Below are 27,594 nucleotides of genomic sequence, written 5' to 3' on the forward strand. Positions count from 1 at the left end.
CCCGCTGAGTTACTCTAGCATTTTGTGTCTATTTTCAGTGGAGAGTTATATCCTTGTGTGTAGGGTCATTCAGCGCAGACACAGGCCATTCAGCCCAACCTCCATGCCGACCAAAGGCCCCATCTAAGCTAGTCTACATTTGGCCCTTATCACTCTGAACCTGTCCCATCCATGTTGTGAAGGTCCCTGCCTCATCTACCTCCTCTGGCAGCTCGTTCCATTCACCCACCCCCTTCTGTGTGGAAACAATTGCCCCTCAAATTCCTGTAAAATCTTTCCCCTTTCATCATGAACCTTTGTCTTCTGGTTCTTACTCTGGGTAAAATAATCTGTGCATTCACCCTCTCTATTCCTCTCATGATTGTGTACACCTCTATAAGATCACCATTCATCTTCCTGCTCTCCAGGGAATAGAGTCCCAGCCTGCCCAACCTCCCCCTGCAGCTCAGACCCTCGTGTCCTGGCAACATCCTTGTAAATCGTCTCTGCACCATCTCCAGCTTAGCATCATCAATATAACACGATGACCAACCAGACTGAACACAATGTGAGATGTCCCAGTGTATGTGAGTGGGATAGTATAGAACTGGTGTGAATGGGTGATCAATGGCGGGCCAAAGGGCCTGTTTCCATGCTGTCCATCTAAACCAAACCAAACTAAACTAGACTAGATGTAGATTGAGGCCACCTGATGAGGGGGCAGTTTGTGAGATGATTCCCCCCCTCCCCATGGCCAAAGGCCCAGGACAGATGTGATTGACCCCACGAGTTGTGGGGGCCACAGGAGGAGGTAACATGGGCACCAGACACCAGGAGACAGGAGATAGTTAACGTAGCTTCATAATTTAGAATAAGGCAGGTAGATAGAAGCTTTAGAAATATAGACAATAGGTGCAGGAGTAGGCCATTCAGCCCTTCGAGCCAGCACCGGCATTCAATATGACCATGGCTGATCATCCACAATCAGTACCCCGCTCCTGCTTTCTCCCCATATCCCTTGATTCCGTTAGCACTAAGAGCTAAATCTAACTCCCTCTTGAAAACATCCAGTGAATTGGCCTCCACTGCTTTCTGTGGCAGAGAATTCCACAGATTCACAACTCTCTGGGTGATCAATTCCAGGGGATAGGAGTTACAAATATCATCAATAGTTAGTGTGGCTTTGTGTGGGGCCATCCTGCCTCAATAACTCGATGGAGTTTATCGATGGGGTAACTAAGGAGATTGTTGAAGGCAGGGTGGTGGATATATATGGACCAATTTTTACCAAACCTGCAAACCCGCACGTCTTTGGAGTGTGGGAGGAAACCGGAGCACCCGTAGAAAGCCCACACAGGTCACGGGGAGAACGTGCAAACTCCATACAGACAGCGCCCGTAGTCAGGATCGAACCCGTGTCTCTGGCGCCGTGAGGCAGCAACTCTACCGCCGCGCCACCGTGCCGCCCAGTAATTCTATAATGTTTTGACAAATAAAATAACCATGAGATTTTTACATTTATTTCAACTTGATTTTCAATTTCTTCATTTATTTTTCGTAAAATGTTGATCTGAGTTGTACGTGTAAAAGTCGGACACGTTACAGTCCACGGGCGCCAGTGTCTGCGCTGTATCCCGCACCAGCGACATTCTACAGCAGTGCTGGCAATAGATGGCTCAGCGGTGAACACTCCCTGTCTCAGCATGTCCATCACAGAGTACAGATCCACATTGCCTTTCTGAGCCCCACATCACAGGACATTCACCTTGTTCCCAATCTCCCCGTCACCAACACTTCATTGAGGCTTGGCTGTAACACCCTGTGGCCAGGAGGATGAGAAAGGTTTAGATGAAGCGAGGTGCAGGAAGGAACTGCAGATGCCGGTTTACACCGAAGATAGATACAAAATGCTGGAGTAACTCAGCGGGACATGCAGCATCTTTGGAGAGAAGGAATGGGTGATATTTCGGGTCGAGTCCGTTCTTTAGACTGAGAGTCAGACATCAGATCTGGACAAGGGTCTCGACCTGAAACGTCACCCATTCCTGTTCTTGAGAGATGCTGTCTGTCCCACTGAGTTACTACAGCTCTATGTTTACTGGAACAACATGTGGTCATCAAACACCAAACACAACAGCAGGTCACCTGATTATTTTATATATTCATTAATTGCTGGTTCGCTGTAATTTGATCAATAATTCCAGCGATTGGAGAGGCTTGGCATTCCTTGGGTGTGATTCTCAACAAAGTCCAGCACAATGTCTCCCACTTCCCACTGAGGGGGGGGCCCACATTGAAATTACGTTTCAACTCCAGCATTTGACGGCACTGGGCCTGTACTCGCTGGAGTTTAGCAGGATGAGCGGGGGACCTCATTGAAACTTACCAAATAGTGCAAGGCCTGGATAGTGAATGTTGAGAGGATGTTTCCACTTGTGGGAGAGTCTAGGACCAGAGGCCACAGCCTCAGACTTAAAGGACGTACCTTTAGAAAGGTGAGGAGGAATTTATTTCATCAGAGGGTGGTGAATCTGTGGAATACTTTGTCACAGAAGGCTGTGGAGGCCAAGTCAGTGGATATTTTTAAGGCAGAGATAGATAGATTCTTGATTAGTACGGGTGTCAGGGGTTATGGGCAGGAGAATGGGGTTAGGAGGGAGAGATAGATCAGGCATAATTGAATGGCAGAGTAGACTTGATGGACCGAATGGCCTGATTCTGCTCCTATCACTCTTGTACTTGAGGTCCACAGAAACTAACCCTGTGACCAACACGACAATAGGCCATTGATAATTGTATATGTCCATTCATTGTTGGTTCACTGTCATGCGATCAATAGAGAGCAGCTATCAGTGTTTGTTGCTGCCAGAGGCAGGATCGGTTGCAGCCACATGAGGGGCAACATTGTCCCCCTGGGATTCGGACTAGCTTGGGGGATGTAGGCAGTGCTGGGACATCTGCTGAAGCCACATCTGGGTGTGGGGATCAGAGATGTGGTCTGGAACCTGATGATCACATGCTCAAGGAGTTTCGTTTTTAGTTTAGTTCAGAGATACAGCGCGGAAACAGGCCCTTCGGCCCACCGAGTCTGTGCCGACCAGCGATCCCCGCACACTAACACTATCCTACACACACACACACACACACACTAGGGACAATGTAACAATTACACCAAGCCAATTAGCCTGCAAACCTGCACGTCTTTGGAGTGTGGGAGGAAACCGAAGATCTCGGAGAAAATCCACGTGGGTCACGGGGAGAACGTGCAAACTCCGTACAGACAGCGCCCGTAGTCGGGATTGAACCTGGGTCTCTGGCGCTGTGAGGCAGCAGCTCTACCCGCTGCACCACCGTGCCACTTGGGAGCAGAGAAAGAAGTTCCTGAACCTTTGTCCACAAACCCATGGCAATCAGAAGTTGGAGCTGGGCTGCTGCTTAGTTTAGAGATACAGCATGGAGACAGGCCATTCAGCCCATCGAGTCCATACGCACAATTGATCACTGATTCACACGAATGATCACGTGCAGGCAGAGAAGATCAGTTGAACTTGTCATCCTGTTCAGCACGGACATTGTGGGCCAAAGGGCCTGTTCCTGTGCTGTACTGTTCTATGTCTTACCTCAATGTGGTGTGTCCCATCTTCAACGATGATTTCATCTTCAATAACTTCAGCCGCTCTCTGCAAGAGAGAAGTATATGAGCATCAGAGCCTGGACCAGCCCAGGGGACTCCTCCTGTCTGGGAGGAGAGGGAGAGGGAAGGGTGAGAGGGAGGGGGAAGGGAGGGGAGGGGGAGGGGGAGAGGGGAGAGGGGAGGGGGAGGGGAGAGAGGGAGGGGGAGAGGGGGGGAAAGAGAGAGAGAGAGAGAGAGCGAGAGAGAGAGGGGGAGAGGGAGGGGGGGAGAGGAGGGGAGGGTGAGAGGGGAAGAGGGGGAGAGGGAGGGGGAGAGAGGAGGAGGGAGGCAGAGAGAGGAAGAGGGAGGGAGAGAGAGGAGGTGGGAGGGGGAAAGGAGGAGGAGAGAGGAGCAGAGAGGAGCAGGGAGTGGGAGAGAGGAGGAGGGGGGGAGAGAGAGGAGGAGGAGAGGGGAGGGGAGGGGTGAGAGGGGAGAGGGGAGGGGAGGAGAGGAGAGGGGAGGGGGAGGGGGAGGGAGGGGGAGAGAGGAGGGGGGGGGGGGGGGGGGAGGGGGGGGGGGGGAGGGGGAGAGAGGAGAGGGGGGGGGATGGGATGGGGACAGTATCAGACTTCAGGGACTGGGTTGGGATGTTGGGGGATGCACTGGTTGGTAGTTTGGTGGAGGGGCGGGTGAAGGAGTCACTGCCAAAGGCCACACAGGGGGAGGTAGGACATTGTTGCATCAACATCCTCTCTCTTGCCCCTCTCCCCATGTTGAGGACGTGTGCATCGGTGCTGGGTCTGGAGGGGCCGGGAATCATCTCCCACCTTGTCGACCGGCAGCTCCACCTTCGTGTTTTCATCGTCTGCGATCTCCAGCGCTCCGTGTAGCTCCGCTCGTTCCTCACTCACTTTGAAAACACTCGTCACCTCTGGCCAAAGGAAAGGCAGCAGTGAATGTAGCAACATTGGAGATTCCTCTTATACAGCGTACGGAATAATCCACACCACACCCGCAGAGAGTGGCCCACACTAGCCCACACCGGCCCGCACCGGCCCAGACCGGCCCACACTGGCCTAGACTGACCCACACCGGCTCACATTGACCCACACCGGCCCACACCGGCCCAGACTGGCCTAGACTGACCCACACCGGCTCACATTGACCCACACCAGCCCCACACCGGCCCACACTGGCCTAGACTGACCCACACCGGCCCACACTGACCCACACCGGCCCACACCGGCCCACACTGGCCTAGACTGACCCACACCGGCTCACATTGACCCACACCAGCCCACACCGGCCCAGATCGGCCCACACTGGCCCACACTGACCCACATTGACCCAGACTGACCCACACTGGCCCACACCGGCCCACACTGACCCACACTGGCCCGCACCGGCTCAACTGGATGTACAAAGTGTGTTAACACCTTAATCCTATAGGTATCATTAAAATGTTTAACTTCATAAGTTTCATAAGTTCTAGGAGCAGTAATTGGCCATTCGGCCCATCAAGTCTACTCTACCATTCAATCATGGCTGATCTATCTCTCCCTCCTAACCCCATTCCCCTGCCTTCTCCCCATAACCTCTGACACCCGCACTAATAATAATCTGTTAATCTTAAGATCCAGGAACAAGAAGCAGCCAGTCGCACAGCTGTATTCATGTATGGTCTGACCTGATCTTTCATTTGCTTTTAGTTTTAGAGTCACAAGGTAGAAACAGGCCCTTCGGCCCATTGTTTAAGGAAGAACTGCAGATGCTGGAACAATTGAAGGTAGACAGAAATGCTGGAGAAACTCAGTGGGTGAGGCCGGTTAAGAAGGGTCTCGACCCGAAACGTCACCTATTTCCTTCGCTCCATGGATGCTGCCTCATCCGCTGAGTTTCTCCAGCATTTCTGTCCACCTTCAGCCCATTGAGACTGCGCTGACCAACAATCTAGGTCTAGCCTACACACACCAGGGACAATTTACAGAAGCCAATTAATCTACAAACCTGCAGGTGTTTGGGATGTGGGAGGAGACCCACGCTGTCACGGGGAGAACGTACAAACTCCGTACATGCAGTCATCGCCCCAGATGTACCAACCACACAGCCAATGGAGAAAGGGAACTCATTCACCCCAGGTTTTGTAGTTTCGTTTGGAGATGCAGCACAGAAACAGGCCCTTCGGCCCACTGAGTCCACACCGTCCAGCGATCCCACCAGTTCCATGCTATCCCACATTCTCATCCACTCCCACTCCCCACACGCTAGGGACAATGGGCAAATTAACCTACAAACTGCACGACATTGGGATGTGGGAGGAAACCGGAGCACCCCGAGGTCATGGGGAGAACGTGCAAACTCCACACAGACAGCACTTGTGGTCAGGATGGAACCTGGGTCCCTGGCGCTGTGAAGAGCTGGCCTTGCCTTTGTTGCCGCTGGCCGGTGATTCCTGCGCCGTGTGTCGTTTCAACTTCACTTTCACCGGCTTGGCAAAGAAGATGGAGTTGACCGGTGGCAGAACGCTCTTCCCTCTCCTCCTCACCGGCTGTGGCGACACCAGGACACCAGCCTCTGCCGCCCCCATCGACTGCACTCTACGCTTGTCCAAATCCTGCTGGGATTCAATCAGCCCCTGGTTTAACACAAGATCTAACACTGGGCCTGAAGATGGGTCTCCTCCCATTCCTTCTCTCCACAGATGCCGCCTGTCCCGCTGAGTTACTCCACCATCTCTTCATCTTAAAATGCATTTGATCATTATATTGTTATTTACGAGGGTGTTGCCAGAATCCGAGGGCCTGAGCTACAGGGGGAGGTTGGGCAGGCTGGGACTTTATACCTTGGAGCGCAGGAGGATGAGGGTGATCACGAGGAGATTAGATATCGTGAATGCACAGAGTCTATAACCCGGAGTGGGAGAATCAACAGGCCTTTATACGAGGGCCTTACACAGAGGGCCTTTGCATGAGGGGCCTTTACACTAGGTCTAAAGATGGGTCTCAACCCGAAACATCACCCGTTCCTTCTCTCCAGAGATGTTCTGCTGTGTTACTCCAGTGTTTTATGTCGGCCTTTTACACTAGGTCCCTTTACTCCAAGCCTGTACTACAGGCCTGTACACAAGGGCCCTGTACCCCAGGCCTGTACACAAGGGCCCTGTACTCCAGGCCTGTACACAAAGGCCCTGTACTCTAGGCCTGTACTCCAAGCCTGTACACTAGGCCTGTACACAAGGGCCCTGTACTACAGGCCTGTACACAAGGGCCCTGTACCCCAGGCCTGTACACAAGGGCCCTGTACTCCAGGCCTGTACACAAGGGCCCTGTACTCTAGGCCTGTACACAAGGGCCCTGTACCCCAGGCCTGTACACAAGGGCCCTGTACTCTAGGCCTGTACACAAGGGCCCTGTATTCCAGGCCTGTACACAAGGGCCCTGTATTCCAGGCCTGTACACAAGGGCCCTGTACTCTAGGCCTGTACTCCAAGCCTGTACTCCAGGCCTGTACACAAGGGCCCTGTATTCCAGGCCTGTACACAAGGGCCCTGTACTCTAGGCCTGTACACAAGGGCCCTGTACTCCAGGCCTGTACTCCAGGCTTCTCAGATCTCTGCAGTAGCCTCATGAGCAGTGGGTTGCTGGGGGGGATGGGGGAGCTGGGTAGAGGGGTAGTTCGCACCCTGTCACCTGCACTGACCCAGATTTTGTTCCAGTTCCCCATAGCAGCGATCCTTCTCATGTTAGGGCAGGCTGTGAATTATCAGTGAGGAGTGCGATTGTCCCGAGCTGGACAGGTGATTACAGGCGATTACAGGTGATTACAGGTGGTTACCTGGGCAGGTGAAGCCACGAGCGCTGAGTCACTCACTCCATCTTGGGAAATGGCACCCTGTTGACACCGAGAAAACAATCCAAATACAAACACTCACAATGACGTATTAATACTGATCAATATTCCTGGTATCAATCACTTTCTGCTCAATGACTCCCAGCCCTCAGTGGTCAGTTCTCCAGTGGTCAGTTCTCCAGTGGTCAGTTCTCCAGCAACCCTTTAAACATTGATTTTACTGCTCACTAAGGTCTGGATGTGGAGAGGATGTTTCCACTAGTGGGAGAGTCAAGAACTAGAGGGCACAGCCTCAGAATTAAAGGAAGTTCCTTTAGGACGGAGATGAGGAGCAATTTGTTTAGTCAGAGGGTGGTGAATCTGTGGGATTCATAGTTACAGAAGGCTCTGGATGCCGTCAATGGATATTTTTAATGCAGATTAGTACGGGTGTCAGGGGTTATGGGGAGAAGGCAGGAGAATGGGGTTAGGAGGGAGAGATAGATCAGCCATGATTGAATGGCAGGGTCGACTTGATGGGCCGAATGGCCTAATTCTGTGCTCCTATCACTTATGAACTACAGAAATGCTGACCGAGGCTCACATGTAAAGGCAGAGGCCAGTGTGAGGAGAGGGGGGGGGGGGGTGGGTGGGGGTGAGGTGTGGGTGGGGGGTGGGAGGAGGGTGGGTGGAGGGTGGGTGGGTAAAGAGTTAATGTGACACAGTTGCCGTGTGGGTGGTGACCAATGCCCTACATGTGATGTTGCAACGCCAGCACTCTCCGTCACTCCCGCCTTGTGGATAATTAGAAAATGATCATGTTGAAGTTGTGGCATTGACTGACATAAAGCCGTTTGTTATGTGTGTGGTTCCATTAAATGTCCAAGGGCAGTGCTATTGTTGTAGACTCACTCATCCCAGTTAGCCCTCAATGCAAGCTGAGTGTTGGCAATGACCGGGAACTCTTTGAACGATAACATCGCGGTTTCTGAACTGAATTCTAAAGGGTTTCTTCCAGCATTGAATAATGTGTTAGGTTGATGCTTTGTTGTCTGGGTCAACACAGGTCACACAGTGGAGATGCCGGCTCTCTCACTGACCCCTGACCCTGTCCATGCCAGTTCTACACGCAAAACACAAAGCGCTAGAGAACATGATCCAAGCCCAAACATTGTCTGTCCATTCCCTGACCGCTGAGTTACTCCAGCACTGTGTGAAACGTCACCTATCCATGTTCTCCACAGATGCTGCCTGACCCGCTGAGTTATGGTGCAGCAGCATCTATGGAGCGAAGGAAATAGGCAACTTTTCAGGCCGAAACCCTTCTGGAAATAGGCAACGTTTCGGGCCGAAACCCGGAAGGGTTTCGACCCGAAACGTTACCTATTTCCTTAGCTCCATAGATGCTGCTGCACCCGCTGAGTTACTCCAGCACTCTGTGAAACATCACCTATCCATGTTCTCCACAGATGCTGCCTGGCCCGCTGAGTTACTCCACCACTCTGTGTCCATCTCTAAACCAATGCCTACAACTGGTGGTGACCTTACACAACAAACTTTGCAGGAACCTCAATGGGCAGATCTGCTGCCAGTGGATGGAACAGGTGACCAGAGGAATCCCGGCCTCTACATTTACCCCGTGTACGCCCACACCCTCACTCTGCACGTACTTTACCTCTTTGCCACGGTTCCTGTGCCTCATCATTTGTTGGTGCCTGAAAAAGATAAGAATACAATGAATAAATCTTCTTTCCCCATTAACAAGTTTCATTCATGGTGTGGAGAGACACGGAGGGCTGGAGTAACTCAGCGGGTCAGGCAGCATCTGTGGAGAACATGGATAGGTGACGTTTCACAGAGTGCTGGAGTAACTCAGCGGGTCAGGCAGCATCTGTGGGGAACATGGATAGGTGACGTTTCACAGAGTGCCGGAGTAACTCAGCGGGTCAGGCAGCATCTGTGGGGAACATGGATAGGTGACGTTTCACAGAGTGCTGGAGTAACTCAGCGGGTCAGACAGCATCTATGGAGCTAAGGAAATAGGTAACGTTTCGGGTCGAAACCCTTCCGGGTTTCGGCCCGAAACGTTGCCTATTTCCAGAAGGGTTTCAGCCCGAAACGTTGCCTATTTCCTTCGCTCCATAGATGCTGCTGCACCATAACTCAATGGATTGAAGGAATGTGTGACGTTTTGGGTTGAGCCTATTCTTCAAACTGACGTCTATCCAGAGATGCTGCCTGTCCCACTGAGTTACTCCAGCATTTTGTGTCTATCTTCAGTGTAAACCAGCATCTGCAGTTCCTTCCTACACAGGACTATTCAGGGCCAACCATTAATGAGTTGAGGCAGGGCTGTGCATGGTGGGTCTATTGTTGGCCAGGGAAGATGCCATCTCAAGAGAAGCAATGTGGAGAACTGAGGGACTGGTGAAACGACTAGGGAGGGGGTAAAGGGAATCTTCACCTCCCCACCTCACCCCTACCCGCTACAATCAGGCTGAAGAATGAACCTGACCCTAATTGTTACCCATCCTTTCTCTCCAGAGATGCTCCCCTGACCCACTGAGTTACTCCAGCACTTTGTGTCCATACTTGGTATAAGGCCATACGTGCTAGGAATCGAATTAGGCCATTCAGCCCATCAAGTCTACTCCGCCATTCAATCATGGCTGATCTATCTCTCCCTCCTAACCCCATTCTCCTGCCCTCTCCCTGCACAGCTTCACCTGTGATCAAGGTGAGCGTATCCCATGAAGCAACGTGTCAGGACCAGTCCCCACCTGTGTGTTAAACTTACCTGAGAGCATTTAGGGACGACATTTTGGAAACCAGGAGTTCGAGGTAAGGCAGATTTTTGAACCTCTCTGACCCCACTGCTACGTAGTAATATCCGTTCTGGAGCTGGGTCCCCGTCACCATCACCTGACCCTCTGTCGTGTAGAGCCTGGGGAGAGAGGGCAGCTGAAACGGACTGTTACACTTTACAGATACCGCTCAGAAACAGGCCCTTCGGCCCACCGAGTCCGTGCAGACCAACGATCGCCCCGTACACTAACACTATCCCACACACACTAGGGACAATTTACAATGTTACAAATGCCAATTAACCCACAAACCTGCGTGTCTTTGGAGTGTGGGAGGAACCCGGGGCACCCGGAGAAAACCCACGCAGTCACAGGGAGAACGTGCAAACTCCGTACAGGCAGCACCCGTAGTCAGGATGGAACCCGGGTCTCTGGCGCTGTGAGGCAGCAACTCTACTGCTGAGCCACCGTGCCGCCCCTGGTTATTTATCAAGGCAGGAGCATTACAATATTATTTCATCTTTTATTAGCGAGCCATGCTGCAAATTAAATAAAATGGAAATACTCATCATGTCAGCCAGCCTCTGTGGAGATAAAACTGCTCTTTCATGAATGAATGATTAATGCTTTATTATCACATGTGACCAGTCACAGTGAGGTTCTTTGTGTGTACACACGGTATGCAAAGAGTCACCATGTAACAGTCAAAGTGACATTGTGTTCCGTTTAGAGTCAGCGTGATACAGCGCGGAAACTGGCCCAGTGTCAAGATCCTCACGCTCACACCAAAATAAATATGATTACGTGTCGTCATAGTCGTAGAGTCACAGACCTTACTCACAGAAACAGGCCCTTCGGCCCACCTTGTCCAATACTGGGCTAGTCCCATTGCCTGCATTTGGCCCATAGCCCTCTAAACCCTCTGGCAGCTCATTCCAGATTCAGACTACCCTCTGAGTGAAAAAAGTTTCCCCTGAGGTCCCTCTTAAATCTCTCCGTCCTCTAACCTTAAACATACACCCTCTAGTTTTAGAATCCTCTACTGTCGGGAAAAGACTGAGCATTCACTTTGTCCTTCATCATCTTGTACACCTCAAAAGGTACAGAAGTGTGAAAACGCTCACCTCCAGATTCAGGGACAGTTTTCCCAGCTGTTATCAAGCAACTGAACTACATATCACCAACTATAGAGCAGTCCTGAGCTACTATCTACCTCATTGGAGATCCTCAGACCATGTTCAATAGACCTTTACTGGGCTTTACCTTGCACTAACACTTACCCACAAACAGTAGAGACACTCAGACACAGAACACAAGACACTACCCTCCCCTTTATACCGCTATCACCCCACTCTCCACCCCAAGAACCTCGTGATCTCCTGGGGGTGCAGGCAAAAAACCGGATAAAAACCCCAGGTCCAATTCGGGAAAAAAAACACGGGAACTATTCCTCTCCGACCCCAATCTAGGCGATCGACACTTGTCCAGGAGATCACTCAGGTCTTACTATACTAACCATACCTAGGTCCATATCCCTGCCCTCTCCCCGTAGCCCCTTATCCCCTTGGCAGCTAAAAAACCATCTATTTTAGTCTTAAATATATTTAAAGTTTCTGCTTCCACTGCTCCCTGGGGCAGTGAATTCCATAAATTAACCACCCTCTGGGTGAAGAAGTTCTTCCTCATCTCAGTTTTAAAAGAGCCCCCCCTTATTCTGCAACTATGTCCCCTAGTTCTAGTTTCCCCGATCATTGGGAACATCCTCGGTGCATCCACCCGATCAAGGCCCCTCACGATCTTATATGTTTCAATGAGATCGCCTCTCATTCTTCTAAACTCCAAAGAGTAGAGTTCCAGCCTACTTAACCTTTCCTCATATGTCAATCCCCTCATTGCAGGAATTAATCTTGTAAACCTTCGCTGCACTGCCTCCAGGGCTAGTACATCCTTTCTTAAGTATGGACCCCAGAACTGTACACAGTATTCCAAATGTGGTCTCACTAATACTGTGTACAGCTGCAGCAAGACCTCCGTGTTTTTATACTCAATCCCCCTAGCAATAAAGGCCAAAACTCCATTGGCCTTCCTGATTGCTTGCTGCACCTGCATACTAACTTTCAGTGATTCATGTACTAATACCCCTAGATCCCTTTGCGTTGCATTACAACGCAGCTCCTCCTCATTTAGAAAATAACTTGCCCTATCATTTTTTTTTCCCAAAGTGAATGACTTCACATTTATTAGTATTAAATTTCATCTGCCAAGTTGTTGCCCACTCACCTAGCTTATCTATATCCTTTTGCAGACTCTTCCTATCCTCCTCATCCCCTACTTTTCCTCCCATTTTTGTATCGTCCGCAAATTTTGATATATTACACTTGGTTCCCTCCTCCAAATCATTTATATAAATTGTGAACAACTGGGGTCCCAGCACCGACCCTTGCGGAACCCCGCTAGTTACCGGTTGCCATCCCGAGTATGAACCATTTATCCCCACTCTCTGCTTCCTATTTGTTAGCCAATCCTCTACCCATGCTAATATATTACCCCCAATCCCATAATTTTTTATTTTTAGCAATAGTCTCTTATGTGGCACCTTGTCAAAAGCCTTTTGGAAGTCCAAGTATACCACATCCACCGGTTCCCCTTTATCCACCCGGGTTGTTACTTCCTCAAAGAATTCGAGCAGATTCGTTAAACAGGACTTCCCCTTCACAAAACCATGTTGGTTCTGTCCGATGAAGTCATGTTTATCCAAGTGCCCCGTTAGTGTTTCTTTAATAATTGTCTCTAACATTTTACCCACCACCGATGTTAGACTAACCGGTCTATAGTTACCCGCCTTCTGTTTACTTCTTTTTTTAAATATAGGTGTTACATTGGCCATTTTCCAATCCACTGGGACCGTTCCTGCCTCCAGGGAGTTTTGGAAAATTATCACCAATGCATCCACAATCCCCACCGCTATCTCCCTCAAGACCCTTGGATGTAATCCATCAGGCCCAGGGGATTTATCCTCCTTCAGTCTCATTAATTTCCCTAATACCACCTCCTTGGTGATCTTAATAGTATTTAGCTCCTCCATTCCTACCGCCCCCTGTTTATCCAGCGTTGGAATATTTTTTGTGTCTTCTATGGTGAAGACTGATACAAAATACTCGTTTAATGCCTTTGCCATTTCCATGTTCCCCACCAACAACTCTCCAGTCTCACCCTCCAATGGACCAACGTTCACCTTAGCCACCCTTTTTTTTTTTATATAGCTATAAAAACTCTTACTATTAGTTTTTATGTTGTTCGCTAAATTCCTTTCATAGTCTATTTTCCCCGTCTTAATTAATCTCTTAGTTATTTTTTGCTGACCTTTAAATGCTTCCCAATCCTCTACCCTCCCACTATCTCTGGCTACCTTATATGCCCTTGCCTTCAGCCGAATACTATCCTTTATAGTTTTACTGAGCCATGGCTGACTGTTCTTACCCTTACCCCTTTTTTTCTTCATAGGAATAAATTTTTCTTGAAGGTTATACAGTATACCCTTAAACGTACACCACTGCTCATGTACCGTCTTATTCTTGAGTCTGCTATCCCAGTCAACTTTGATCAGCTCAGTCCTCATACCTTCATAATCCCCCTTATTTAGACTAAGCACCCTAGCCTGAGTTTCAACCTGCTCCCCTTCTATTTGAATATGGAATTCGACCATATTGTGGTCACTTGTTCCCAACGAGTCCCTAACTATGACATTTTTAATTAATCCTGCTTCATTACACAGGACCAGATCCAAGATTGCCTCCCCCCTTGTCGGTTCTGTGACATACTGTTCTAGGAACCCGTCTCTAATACATTCTATAAACTCTTCCTCTAGTCTACCCTGCCCAGTTTGGTTTGCCCAATTAATATGAAAATTGAAGTCCCCCATGATTACAGCAGTTCCCTTTTTACATGCGTCAACTATTTGCAGATTTATGTTCTGACTAACAGCGTCACAGCTATTTGGAGGTCTATAAATTACACCCACTAGTGTTTTTTTTTTTTCCCCTTATTATTCTCTATCTGTACCCAAGCTGTTTCACTATCCTGATCCTTCAACGCAATATCCTTCCTCTCTATTGCCGTTATTCCCTCCCTTATTAAAAGGGCCACCCCTCCTCCCTTTCTTTCCTGTCTATCTTTCCTAATTGTCGAGTACCCCTCTATATTTAACTCCCAGTCCTGATCCCCTTGCAGCCATGTCTCCGTAATGGCCACGATATCATAACTATATATACTTAATTGCACCGTTAATTCATTTATCTTATTACGAATACTCCGTGCATTTAGATAAAGCACTTTCAGATGATTTTTACTACCCTTCCTTTCCGTTTTTGCCCCTTTTACATCTAAAGCTTTATCTTCACACATTCTGTCTCCTGTCACATTTTGACTTTCCGCTTCCCCACTGATACCCTGCTCTATTTCCTCTACCCCTGCCGTTATTACCCCCCTTGATACCTCCCCCCCGCTACTTAGTTTAAAGACCTCTCTACTGCCCTAGTTATATGATTTGCCAGGACCCCAGTCCCAGCACCGTTCAGGTGAAGTCCGTCCTTACAGAACAGATCCCCCCTGTCCCAGTACTGGTGCCAGTGGCCCAAGAAACCAAACCCATTATTCCCACACCAGTCTTTGAGCCACGCATTTAGCTTTTTAATTTTTACGTACCCTCGCCGATTTGGCCCGTGGCTCAGGTAGCAATCCGGAGATCAGTACCCTCGAGGTTCTGCTTTTTAATTTATTCCCTAACTGCTCAAACTCCTTCAGCAGATCCTCCTTCCTCGTCCTTCCTATGTCATTGGTCCCCACATGGACCACGACCACTGGATCCTCCCCCTCCCTCTGCAAATTTCTCTCCAGCATCGCAGAGATATCCTTAACCCTAGCACCGGGTAGGCAACACAGCCTTCGGGACATGTTCTGCTGGCCGCAGAGAACCTTATCTACCCCCCGAATAATACTATCCCCTATCACTACGGCATTTCTTCTAACTCCCCCCTCTTGAATGGCCTCCTGATCCACGGTGCTGCAGCCAGGTTGCTCATCCCTCCCACAGCCCCTGATCCCGTCCTTACATTGAGTAAGAGCCTCGGTCATGCTCGTCAGGGACAAGGGCTGTGGCTCCTGCCGCATCTCCTCCTGGTTCCCCCTACCTGCCTCGCTTATGGCCACACCTTCCTTTCCTTGCTCACTGCCTACTGAATTAGTTAAACTGGTCGGTGTGACCATCCCCTGGCACAAAACATCCAGGTAATACTCCCCCTCCCTGATGTACCGCAGCGTATGAAGTTGGGTCTCCAGCTCATCAATGCGGAGCTGGAGTTCCTCTAGCCTCAAACACTTACTGCAGCTGTAGGGATCTTCTACATCAATGGTGTCGACAAATTCCCACATCTCGCAGTATTGGCACATCTCCTGACCGCCCATCTTATATAAGTAATTAACTGGTCCTATTTAAGAATCCCCTACTGTATTGATACACCCCTTATTTATATAATCCTACCTCCTATAAATGGGAAAGTACTCACCCCAGCCGTAAATTACCTACTGGTTTGGCTGTCTAGTGGTAATTCCGTCCGCTCTTCCTGTCTGGTCCACTGCTCCCTTGCAGTGCGTGGCAAACCTCTTTGCCTCTCCCAGAATCCTTAGCCTCTCAAGCGTATTGCGTGGTCTCCTCTCCGAAGACTCTCGAGCCAAAGACTCACACTTCCCTCACTAGGCCGCTCACTCACTGCCGCTCGCAAAGGGCTGTCCTGCTTAAATTGACTGATAAATTGCCTATTTACCAATTTACACAGCCAATTCCTCAGTTTTCAACTGTTTTCACCCCTCTCCTCACACTTGGGCTAGACCCAATCAGTGGTATCTCTAGCTAATCTGTTGCTGCTGTTGCTCCTCCCAAATCTACAGCAGTACTGTTCTCCACAGATGCTGCCTGACCCGCTGAGTTACTTGGCCTCAACTACCTTCTGTGGCAGAGAATTCCACAGATTCACCACTCTCTGTGTGAAAAAGGTTTTCCTCATCTCGGTCCTAAAAGATTTCCCCGTTATCCTTAAACTGTGATCCCTTGTTCTGGACTTCCCCAACATCGGGAACAATCTTCCTGCATCTAGCCTGTCCCAACCCCTTAAGAATTTGGTAAGTTTTTATAAGATCCCCCCTCAATCTTCTAAATTCTAGCGAGTATAAACCGAGTCTATCCAGTCTTTCTTCATATGAAAGTCTTAACATCCCAGGAATCAGTCTGGTGAACCTTCTCTGTACTCCCTCTATGGCAAGAATGTCTTTCCTCAGATAAGGATCACAACTGATCTAACTCTCCCTCCCTCCCAATCCCATTCTCCTGCCTTCTCCCCATAACCCCTGACACCCGCACTAATTTAAACTCGAGCTGGTCACCAGATGGCAGCACCAAGCTGAGAATTGCCTCCTGTGCCCTGCATCTACTCGGTACTTCATCACTGAACCTGGTGAGACAAACACAATGTCCAATGTTCATCCCCTAATCCTGTATCTGTACACTGTGGACGGCTCGATTGTAATCATGTATTGTCTTTCTGCTGACTGGTTAGCACGCAACAAATGCTTTTCACTGTACCTCTAAACTCAACTGAACTGAGAAACGACTGTTTTCTTAAATCAGACAACTAGAAACAAGGAACTGCAGATGCTGGTTTACAAACAAAGTCACAGAGTGCTGGAGTAACTCAGCGGGTCAGGCAGCATCTGTGGAGAACATGGATAGGTGACGTTTCACAGAGTGCTGGAGTAACTCAGCGAGTCGGGCAGCATCTGTGGAGAACATAGATAGGTGACGTTTCACAGAGTGCTGGAGTAACTCAGCGGGTGCAGCAGTATCTATGGAGCTAAGGAAATTACGTTTCCGGTTGGGACATGCTGAGTTACTTGCGTATAGTTGTGTAGTGAGAGGGGACACTGGCTAACTCCAGGCCGGTAGCTATTAGAGGCGGTGAGTGAGGGTTGCAGTACTCACTTCACGATGCACGGCATGTGTATACACTTCCTCCAACGACCAGACACATTCCTCCTGCAGGAGTAATCGACCCGTGTCTGAAAGCAAACATAACAGAGATGCAGTTTACTCACTTTGTGCCGGTGCAGAGTTTTAGACAATGAATTGATGGCCTTGTTTTGCATGCTATCAAAGCAAAGCAGATATACCATACATAGTTACAATCCGTTCAAACTCCAGTACAACAGGTGGAGCAAAGGGGAAGATACAGAGTGCAGAATATAGTTCTCAGCATTATAGCATCAGCACCAGTTCCACAGACAAAGTCCAATGTCCGCAATGGGGTAGAGGTGAATCGGACAGTACCCTAGCTCATGGAAGGACCGTTCAGAAGCCTGATAACAGAGGGGAAGAAGCTGTTCCTGAGTGTGGTGAAACAGGTGCGGGGAACATACCTGTGCAAGTGCAAAGCTCCAGAGAGAGGGAGGCTGAGGTGGGACGGAGATCATGACACTGAACGTACAAAGGGAGGACAATTATACAGATATATGGTCAGGAAGAGTTCAGAGGGTGCTGGACAAATGCAGGCCAGACTTGCCCAATGTTGCAATGTAATGAACACAGACAAGCTGGGCCGAAGGGCCTGTTTCTGTGCTGTACAGCTTTAGTTTAGAGACACAGCGTGGAAACCCCAAACACTATATCTACACATACTAGGGGCAATTTACAATATTTACTAAAGCCAATTAACCTACAAACCTGAACATCTTTAGAGTGTGGAAGGGAAACCAGAGCACCCAGAGAAAACCCACACAGTCACGGGGAGAATGTACAAACTCCGCAGGTCAGGATCAAACCTGGGTCTGTGGCGCTGTGAGGTAGCAGCTCTACCTGCTGCACCACCGTGACGTTCTACTGCCACTGGCCCACAGTTACACTGCACAAGTACCTCTTCCACTCTGACCATTACATCCCCATTGTCCTTGAGGTGTTGGCTGGACCAGAGGATCTCAGCAGTAAATCCTGGACCGTACCCATCCCAGCCACTCAAGCCCAACGCCAGAGTAATCAAGAGGAACTGCAGATGCTGGTTTATACCAGGGATGGACGCAGAGTGCTGGAGTAACTCAGCGGGTCAGGCAGCATCTGTGGAGAACATGGATAGGTGACGTTTCACAGAGTGCTGGAGTAACTCAGCGGGTCAGGCAGCATCTCTGGAGAATGTGGATAGGTGACGTTTCATAGACATTTGGAGAGATACATGGATAGGACAGGTTTGGAGGGACATGGGCTAAACGCAGGCAGGTGGGACTAGTGTAGATGGGGCATGTGGGTTGGTATGAATGAGTTGGGCCGAAGGGCCTGTTTCCATGCTGTATGACTGACAGTGTGAGTAACGTATTCACATCTCAAGTCTCACACCTTGTGCTGTCCACCACTTTAATTAACGTGAAGCACGAGAGCAGCAAATGCAAGCTGAGTTTCCATTATTGGTAGTAACTGGATTGTAAACAGTGTCGCCCTGTACTAAACCCAAACACAGTAACCACAAGATCATCTCTGCTGCAGCATCTCGACAGACTCACCATCGCCCCATTCTTTCTTCTGTTTCCATTTGGTTTTTGATTCCTTTTTTGCAAATAACTAATGAAAGAAAGAAATGATGTTAATTAGGCAATGGTTGGGAAGGCAGATGGTGAAGCTGGTTTGATGAAAGAACCGTGACTGGGGAAAAAACAAAGCACCAACAATCTCTGTCTCCACATCTGTTCTCAAAAGGAAATAGAATGTCTCCAGCATCACTGTCTTTACACACAGGGGGCGCAAAATTAGATTGGATGTCAAAATTATACAGCAATTGCTTCATTTTATACACCAGTAACGGAGGCAACGTACCATCAGCTGCCAGTTATTGAGAGACTCGGGCTCCTTGCAGTTTGTGTGTTTGTATCTTACGACCATCCCCACTGTGGAATTACAATTCAGTTCATTAAGTGGGCATTTTGGGGGTGGCACGGTGGTGCAGCGGGTAGTGCTGCTGCCTCACAGCTCCAGAGAACCGGCTTCCATCCTGATTACGGGTGCTTGTCTCTACGGAGTTTGTACCTTCTCCCCAAACGAGTGTCAAACTGTCGCCGTTCCCCTTGTGAGCGCAGGGTGATTGTCCAGCCTCACCGCCCTGCCCAGTGTCGCTCACTCCAAGCCAGGACTTGGCTCTGAAGCCAAGCTGGTCAGTTCCTTTGGTCCTCAAAGTAAATCCCTTTGACACAAACTCAGCGAGTCGAAGCAACATAGAAACATAGAAAATAGGTGCAGGAAGAGGCCATTCGGCCCTTCGAGCCTGCACCGCCATTCAATGTGATCATGGCTGATCGTCCCCAATCAATAACCCGTGCCTGCCTTCTCCCCATATAACCTTGACTCCACTAGCCCCTAGAGCTCTATCTACCTGCTGTACCTGCTGTACCATCTGCTGTAACTGCTGTAACTGTGCTGGAATTGCCACCTGCAGTAACTGCTGTACACTGCTGTAGATCCAGGGCCGGTGACCTGCAAGGGACCTGCTGTACCTGCTGTACCTGCTGTATAACCTGTAAACCTTCCAAAGTACCTGCTGTAACTGCTGTACCTGCTGTAACTGCTGTGCTGTAACTGCTGTACCTGCTGTACCTGCTGTACCTGCTGTACCTGCTGTACCTGCTGTACCTGCTGTAACTGCTGTACCTGCTGTAACTGCTGTACTGCTACCTGCTGTAACTGCTGTACCTGCTGTACCTGCTGTACCTGCTGTAACTGCTGTACCTGCTGTAACTGCTGTAACTGCTGTACTGTGTACCTGCTGTACCTGCTGTACCTGCTGTACCTGCTGTAACTGCTGTACCTGCTGTACCTGCTGTACCTGCTGTAACTGCTGCTGTACCTGCTGTACCTGCTGTACCTGCTGTACCTGCTGTACCTGCTGTAACTGCTGTAACTGCTGTACCTGCTGTACCTGCTGTACCTGCTGTAACTGCTGTACCTGCTGTACCTGCTGTACCTGCTGTACCTGCTGTACCTGCTGTACCTGCTGTACCTGCTGTACCTGCTGTACCTGCTGTACCTGCTGTACCTGCTGTACCTGCTGTACCTGCTGTACCTGCTGTACCTGCTGTAACTGCTGTACCTGCTGTACCTGCTGTACCTGCTGTACCTGCTGTACCTGCTGTACCTGCTGTACCTGCTGTACCTGCTGTAACTGCTGTACCTGCTGTAACTGCTGTAACTGCTGTACCTGCTGTACCTGCTGTACCTGCTGTACCTGCTGTACCTGCTGTAACTGCTGTACCTGCTGTACCTGCTGTACCTGCTGTACCTGCACGCTTACACAATGAGCAGAACTACACCCCAAATACAAAATGCTGCAGTAACTCAGCGGGTCAGGCAGGCAGCATCTCTCCATGTTCCCCACAGATGCTGCCTGACTGACCCGCTGAGTTACTCCAGCACTGTGTGTCTAGGTAACACTTTGGGTCAGAACTACATCTTACCCCTCCGAACTTTTAATTTCTCCCCTTTCACCTTAAACCTGTGTTCTCTAGTTCTAGACTCTCCAGCTCTGGGATAAAGAACCTAACTCTGCCACTCATCACCGTTCAGTCCCCTATACTCTAGTGAGTATAAACCCAGTCCATCAACTCTCTCCCTATAACTACTGCCCTCCATTCCAGACAACGTAGTAGTGTGTATGAAGGAAATGCAGATGCTGGTTTAAACCGAAGATAGACACAAAGTGCTGGAGTAACTCAGCGGGACAGGCAGCATCTCTGGAGAACGTGGACAGGTACAATGTGCTGGAGTAACTCAGTCCATCAATTCTCTCCCTATAACTACTGCCCTCCATTCCAGACAACGTAGTAGTGTGTATGAAGGAAATGCAGATGCTGGTTTAAACCGAAGAGACACAAAGTGCTGGAGTAACTCAGCTGGGACGGGCAGCATCTCTGGAGAACGTGGACAGGTACAATGTGCTGGAGTAACTCAGCGGGACAGGCAACATCTCTCAGCCCATGTTAAACGCATCAGTAGTTAATATGTTGGCTGGTTCCTAAAGAGTTAAAACCTCAAACCTTTTGTTATGTTGGCTTTTGTTGTCAAACGTTCTGACTGCCACAGGGATGGGCAGTGAATGTTGACCTTGGCAGCCGTGCCAGTATCCCATAAATAAAAACATTAAAAAAGAGCAACATTTTAAACAAAGATCTCTTGGGGCAACTAAAGCTGAACATATAAGCAGCATTTGTAGTCGATGTAGCTGATGTGTTTTAAATATTCCCATCCCAACATCGTTTTACCAATGATACCTGCACTGCCCCGCTGCAGGTGGTCGACCCTCACTGATACCTGCACTGCCACGCTGCAGGTGGTCGACCCTCACTGGGTCAACCCTCAGCTAACACATCATCACACAAATTGAATGTTCTGAATTCCTTTCTCCAGAAACTGTTGTAATTCATCACAGTTTTGTTACTAGACGGTGTCACTGAAATACACTGCGTAAATATGATTTATTATTAATCCTCCAGCTCTTAGATTAATACTTCCACCAGCTCACTCATAAACTTAACTGTTCATTAACAACCTCCTTTACATTCAAATTTATGTAAAGTGGTCACTAGTAAAATCACGGTGACAAATTAGCTTTTAAGTATTGATTTGTTTTACTATTATAAACAAAACTGATTTGTTTAGGAAGCACGGTTTATACAAAGTACTTTTTCTCACACAGTGGGTGGTGGGTGTACAGAACGAGCTGCCAGATGAGGTAGTTGAGGCTGGGACTATAACAACATTTAAAAGGCATTTGGACCGGTACATGGATACACAGGTTTGGAGGGATATGGGCCAAACATAGGCAGGTGGGCCTAGTGTAGCCATCTTGTCGGGCAGGGCTGAGATGGGCTGAAAGGCCTGCTTACGACTCTGTGATGCTCTGACTATCATTGATGCATTACACGTTGTAATTATATGTCACAACTATCTGTCCATAACTCTTCTAGTTCATTTTAACAATACATTTTAAATGTCCAGGGATATTTACAGGATTTGTAACCCGACCCCCGCTCTCTCTCTGCAGATGCTGCCTGATGTTTTGAATATTCGCAGCAATTCCAGCTGAGAGTTTGCAGACGAGAGGCTGGTGAAGCAAAACCCCAAACCAAGGCTGTGGTTCCAAATGGAGTTGAATAACATAACAGGGAGATGCGTGGGAGAGAGTTAATGAGTGAACCTTGGCACGATGTTGTTGGCACTCTCCATAAATAATGTGGTGGAGGGAACCTTTAATGATGATTTATGGCAGTGGGCACCGCCCCGTGAGGTGAGCTGTTAATGGGAGGAAGATGGATTACTGCTTGCCATCTGCCTGCCCATCCCTGCTACGCTGCCTCATAGCCACTCAACTCTCCTCCAATGTTAGGGGACCTCTAACAATACTCCCTTCCCCTTTCGCCTCCCCCTCCCCTCCCTCTCCCCTTTCTATCCCCTCCTCCCCTCCCTCCCCCTCCCCTGCACACTGCAAATTGATCGATTGTAATCATGTATTGTCTTTCCGCTAACTGGTTAGCACGCAACAAAAGGCATTTCGCTGTACCTTGGTACATGTGACAATAAACTAAACTGCACTATCCATGTTCCCCAGAGATGCTGCCTGACCCGCTGATTACTCCAGCACCTGCAGTTGGATAGAAACACAGCAAATAGGTGCAGGAGTAGGTCATTCGGCCCTTCGAGCCAACACCACCATTCAATATGATCATGGCTCATCATCCAAAATCAGTACCCCGTTCCTGCTTTCTCCACATATCCCTCGATTCCGTTAGCCCCAAGAGCTAAATCTAACTCTCTCTTGAAAACATCCAGTGAATTGGCCTCCACTGCCTTTTGTGGCAGAGAATTCCACAGATTCACAACTTTCTCGGTGAAAAGCAAGTTCCTTGTTTGTCAATTTGAAGGTTTAAATGACGTGTCCCATTGAGGTACAAGCAGGTGACCACATACTGTTCTCATGGACTGCCTCAGGGGAACGTTCACCTACATCTTATCCTCATTTAGTAGTTACTGCACTCCACCCCAGACTCCCCCTCGACTCCCCCTCGTCACTAACAGGGATGTCCACACTTCATCCCATCGGCTTGAGTTCCACCTGATGTGAGACCAATGACCAGTTTATAATTATTCTCCCGAGTCTCCCCAACTCTTGCTGGGAGTGATGAGCAGGAAGGAACTGCAGGTGCTGGTTAACACCAAAGAAAGACACAAAATGCTGGAGTAACTCAGCGGGACAGAAGGAATGGGTGACGCATCAGGTCGAGACCCTTCTTTGGTCAGAGTGATGTTGTCAAGCTGGACAGGGTGCAGAGGAGATTTACGAGGATGTTGCTAGGATCTGAGGGCCTGAGCTACAGGGAGAGGTTGGGCAGGCTGGGACTCTATTCCTTGGAGCGCAGGAGGTTGATGAGGAGTGATCTTATAGAGGTGTATAAAATCATGAGAGGAATATATCGGGTAGATGCACGGAGTCTCTTGCCTAGAGTAGGGGAATCGAGGACCAGAGGACACGGGTTCAAGGTGACGGGGAGAAATATTTAACAGGAATCTGAGGGGTGAAGTTTTCACACAAAGGGTGGTGGGTGTATGGAACAAGCTGCCGGAAGAGATAGTTGAGGCAGGGACTATAGCACAGTTAGACAGGTACATGGATCGGAGTGGTATAGAGGGATATGGGCCAAATGCAGGCAGGTGGGACCAGTGTAGCTGGGACATGTTGGCCGGTGTGGGCAAGCTGTTTCCTCAGTGTATCACCCTGTGACCATGTCATTCCAGACGGCCATCACCTCTCCATGGATTACACCGATTAAAGTACTGACCCCACTGTGACCCCACTGTTGGCGCACCTTGTACCTGATGGAACATTATTCATTACTGTATTGGGTGTTAATGCAAGTGAGGGCATCTCTAGTTGCCACCAACTATGAGAATCAAAGACTGTTGAACAAACCAGGACTTTGCAATCCCTGCAGATGCATAGACCCCCCATAGCTGGAGTAAGTCCGGCATGTGTACAGGTGTACAGTGTAGGTGAGGAACTACAGGTGCTGGCTTGTGGCTGTCACTGCATGGGACAGGTTTGGTGGTCGGGAAGAATCTCTCTCAATGAACCTGCCCCCCTGGTGAATGGCCACTCGCGCACACAATGAACCTACCCCCCTTGGTGAATGGCCACTCGCACACAATGAACCTACCCCCCTTGGTGAATGGCCACTACTTCCACTACTCGCCTGCACACCGCGTCGACCTTGCAAGGGAATCACTTACTCGATTTTTTTAAACCGCTCGAAGCCCGCGGCCACATAGTGGGAGCCGTTGTGCAGTTGGGGCAAGTCAAGGACTCGATGCCCACCGCTCGGGGTGTAAATATTCCTCACTGCCACAGCCGCCTGGATGTTACTCGTCACTTCGTTCAAGAAAGTCTCAAAGGTTAGAATCTGTCTCTGGTTGACCACAAGTTTCCTCCCGGTGAAGAACGGGTCTCCATTCTTAAAGACCACCACATTCTTGGCCGCAGGGACGGCAGGGACAGCGGTGGAGGCCATTCCTGTCACGGTGCTTGCCCCCTGCCCCGCTGGAGTAAGATTCCCGTCCCGGGCGCTATGGGGCGGAGTGGCGCCGCGGTTACCATGGCGTTGTTCAGCAACGCTGGAGTCGTGTACATAGTTGAGCTGCCAGCGACATACACACACCCACTGGCCGCGTACTGCACCCTGCACCCTGCCCTGGGGCCGAGTGGCCACATTGCGTTGGAACCCACTTACTTACAGCCCGTTACATGAGGTGGAGACTGTGGAACTCTCTGCCACAGAGGGTAGTTGAGGCCAGTTCATTGCCTATATTTAAGAGGGAGTTAGATGTGGCCCTTGTGGCTAAAGGGGATCAGGGGGTATGGAGAGAAGGCAGGTACGGGATACTGAGTTGGATGATCAGCCATGATCATATTGAATGGCGGTGCAGGGTCGAAGGGCCGAATGGCCTACTCCTGCACCTAATTTCTATGTTTCTATGTTTCTATGAGACCCCAGTACAATCTAGTTCAATCACGGTGCAGTCCCAGTACAAACAGTACACTCGCAGTACAGCCCAGTACAGCCCAGTACAGTCCAGTATAGTCCCAGTACACTCGCAATACAGTCCCAGTACAAACAGTACACGCAGTACAGTCCCAGTACAAACAGTACACGCAGTACAGTTCCAGTACCATCCCTGGGCAATCCCTGTACAATTAGTATTGGAGTGACACAGTGTGGAAACTAGCCCCTCAGCCCAACTTGCCTACACCGGCCAACATGTCCCAGCTACACTAGTCCCACCTGCCTGCGTTTGGTCCATTTCCCTCCAAACCTGTCTAACTATTTCTTTAAATTTGGGATAGTCCCAGCCTCAACTACCTCCTCTGGCAGTTTGTCCCATACACCCACCACCCTCCGTGTAGAAAAGTTACAGCTCGGATTCCTATTGAGAGTCTGTGTATCTACAACCCAGTCTATTTTTGTTGTTATTTTCAGTGTGTTTAAAAAGTTTGTGTTAATGTTCTCTGGTTTGTTTTATGTGGGGGAGGGGGGAGGGGGGAGGGGGGGAGGGGGAGGGGGGGGGGGGGGGGGGGAGGGGGGGGGGGGGAGGGGGGAGGGGGAGGGGGGGAGAGGAAACTTTTTTTTCAATCTCCTACCTTGCAGGAGATGCAATTGTTTTCCGGATCGTATCTCCGGTCTCTCTGCAGCCTAACATCGTGGAGCTGGACGCCTCGCTCGGGACTGACTTTGAGCCCCACCGCGGGGATGTGGACTTACCATTGGAGCCGATCCTTTGCCTGGGATCGACGCTCCAACCACGGCCTGCGGATTTCACCATCGAGGAGCTCGCAGTTTCGAGTAAGAGACCGATGTCGGGAAGCTCCAAAAGCCGCACGACATTCGACTAGCCCCGACCCGGCGCGGGGGAGCTGAGGTCCCCCCCCACCTCTCCCCTCCCCAATACAGGAGCTTGATCGCCCCGACACAGTGGGCCTAAACGCCACCAGCTATGGGAGCCAGGAGCGTCCGGCCAACGGGGGCTCAAGGACCCTGACCGCTGGAGAACAAAGAAGGGAAGAGATTGAAGTTTATTTCATCTTCCATCACAGTGAGGAATGTGGGGGAGTCACTGTGGTGGATGTTTATGTTAAAATGTATTTACTGTGTTCTGTTGCTTTTTATTGGTATGACTGTACGGCAAATCAAATTCCTTGTATGTTGCAAAACATATTTGGCTAATAAAATATGATTATGATTATTCCCCTCATGAATTTATACAAATGTATTGTACTTCCCAGTACAACACCAGCACAAACATAGCACAATTCCAGTAAGTCCCAGTACATCCCTGGCAGAGAGGGCATTCCCTGTTGCTTAGCCAGCCCGCTGGTTTACCGCTGGTTTACAGAAGGCACAATTGGTTCAGTTACTGATAGTGAGACACATAATCGTAGGTAACAGGATGAAATTGAGACAGCTTTGGAACACAGAACAACACAACAGGCCATTCAGCCCAATGTGATGCCAATTTATACTAACCCCATCTGTTTGCACATGGCTCAATCCTTCAAATTCCCTGCCTGTACATTTGTCAGTCCAAGATGCACAGATGCTGCCTCTTCTGTCCCCTCTTCAAAGCCTCCACTTCCCACAGAGTGACTATCCATTGTGTGCCTACATTATTCCACAAGTAGCATGTCCAAAGTTTAATACAACAGAAACCTCCCTTCCCAAAGTTTACACAGAGGATTCATGCAACATGGATCACCTGACATAGAAATCCAACTTTACCTACATTTTCCCATTTTTAAACCATTTTCCAAGCTAATAATAATAATAATAATAATAATGTTTTCTGGAGCTCATCAGTGACAAGATACGATATATGTAACATTTATAACAACCTTTGAAAGACATTTGAACAGTACGTAGATAGGACAGGTTTGGAAGGATGTGGGTCAAACGCAGGCAGGTGGGACTAGTGCAGATGGAGCATCTTGGTCAGCTTGGTCTAATTGGATGAAGGGCCTGTTTCTGTGCTGTGTGTGTATGTTTCAGTAGCTTAATAATGACAGTTAGGGTGAATGTTCAAAGAAATGAAAGAATTCTAGCAGGTTTTGTTGAGATATGATATGGGTTACTGTAAAAGCATGTCTGACCGTTGATGAGATTTCTTTCCAGTCATTGTCAGGAACAGAAGCCTTCATAAGGCAGGGATTCCCGTACTGATGAGGCCTTCTTCACCACATCCATCTC

The 27,594-nt window shown here is 49.3% G+C and overlaps 1 protein-coding gene across 1 annotated transcript; it reads right to left on the reverse strand.

Annotated features, from left to right (window-relative positions):
- Window positions 1-8: 8 nt before the first annotated feature.
- Window positions 9-25,650, reverse strand: dcdc2b (doublecortin domain containing 2B). The gene is made up of 11 exons (XM_055656029.1): window positions 24,590-25,650; window positions 18,823-18,880; window positions 17,258-17,334; window positions 10,218-10,391; window positions 9,096-9,135; window positions 7,427-7,483; window positions 5,986-6,209; window positions 4,950-5,035; window positions 4,420-4,571; window positions 3,600-3,659; window positions 9-1,798 (listed from the first exon to the last, which is right to left on the reverse strand). Exons 1-11 carry the CDS (start codon window positions 24,865-24,867, stop codon window positions 1,775-1,777), a joined length of 1,230 nt encoding a protein of 409 aa, XP_055512004.1. The 5' UTR covers window positions 24,868-25,650; the 3' UTR covers window positions 9-1,774.
- Window positions 25,651-27,594: the final 1,944 nt, after the last annotated feature.

Source organism: Leucoraja erinacea, chromosome 26 (assembly GCF_028641065.1).
Source record: "Leucoraja erinacea ecotype New England chromosome 26, Leri_hhj_1, whole genome shotgun sequence".
Lineage (NCBI taxonomy): Eukaryota > Metazoa > Chordata > Chondrichthyes > Rajiformes > Rajidae > Leucoraja > Leucoraja erinaceus.

Excerpts from the sequence above, each read along its gene's own strand:
- dcdc2b (XM_055656029.1), bottom strand. The coding sequence starts at position 24,867 with ATGGCCTCCACCGCTGTCCCTGCCGTCCCTGCGGCCAAGAATGTGGTG. Across the intron at positions 9,136-10,217 it reads TCGTCCCTAAATGCTCTCAG|GCACCAACAAATGATGAGGC; the intron begins GTAAGTTTAACA and ends TATCTTTTTCAG. Across the intron at positions 7,484-9,095 it reads ACAGGAACCGTGGCAAAGAG|GGTGCCATTTCCCAAGATGG; the intron begins GTAAAGTACGTG and ends CGGTGTCAACAG.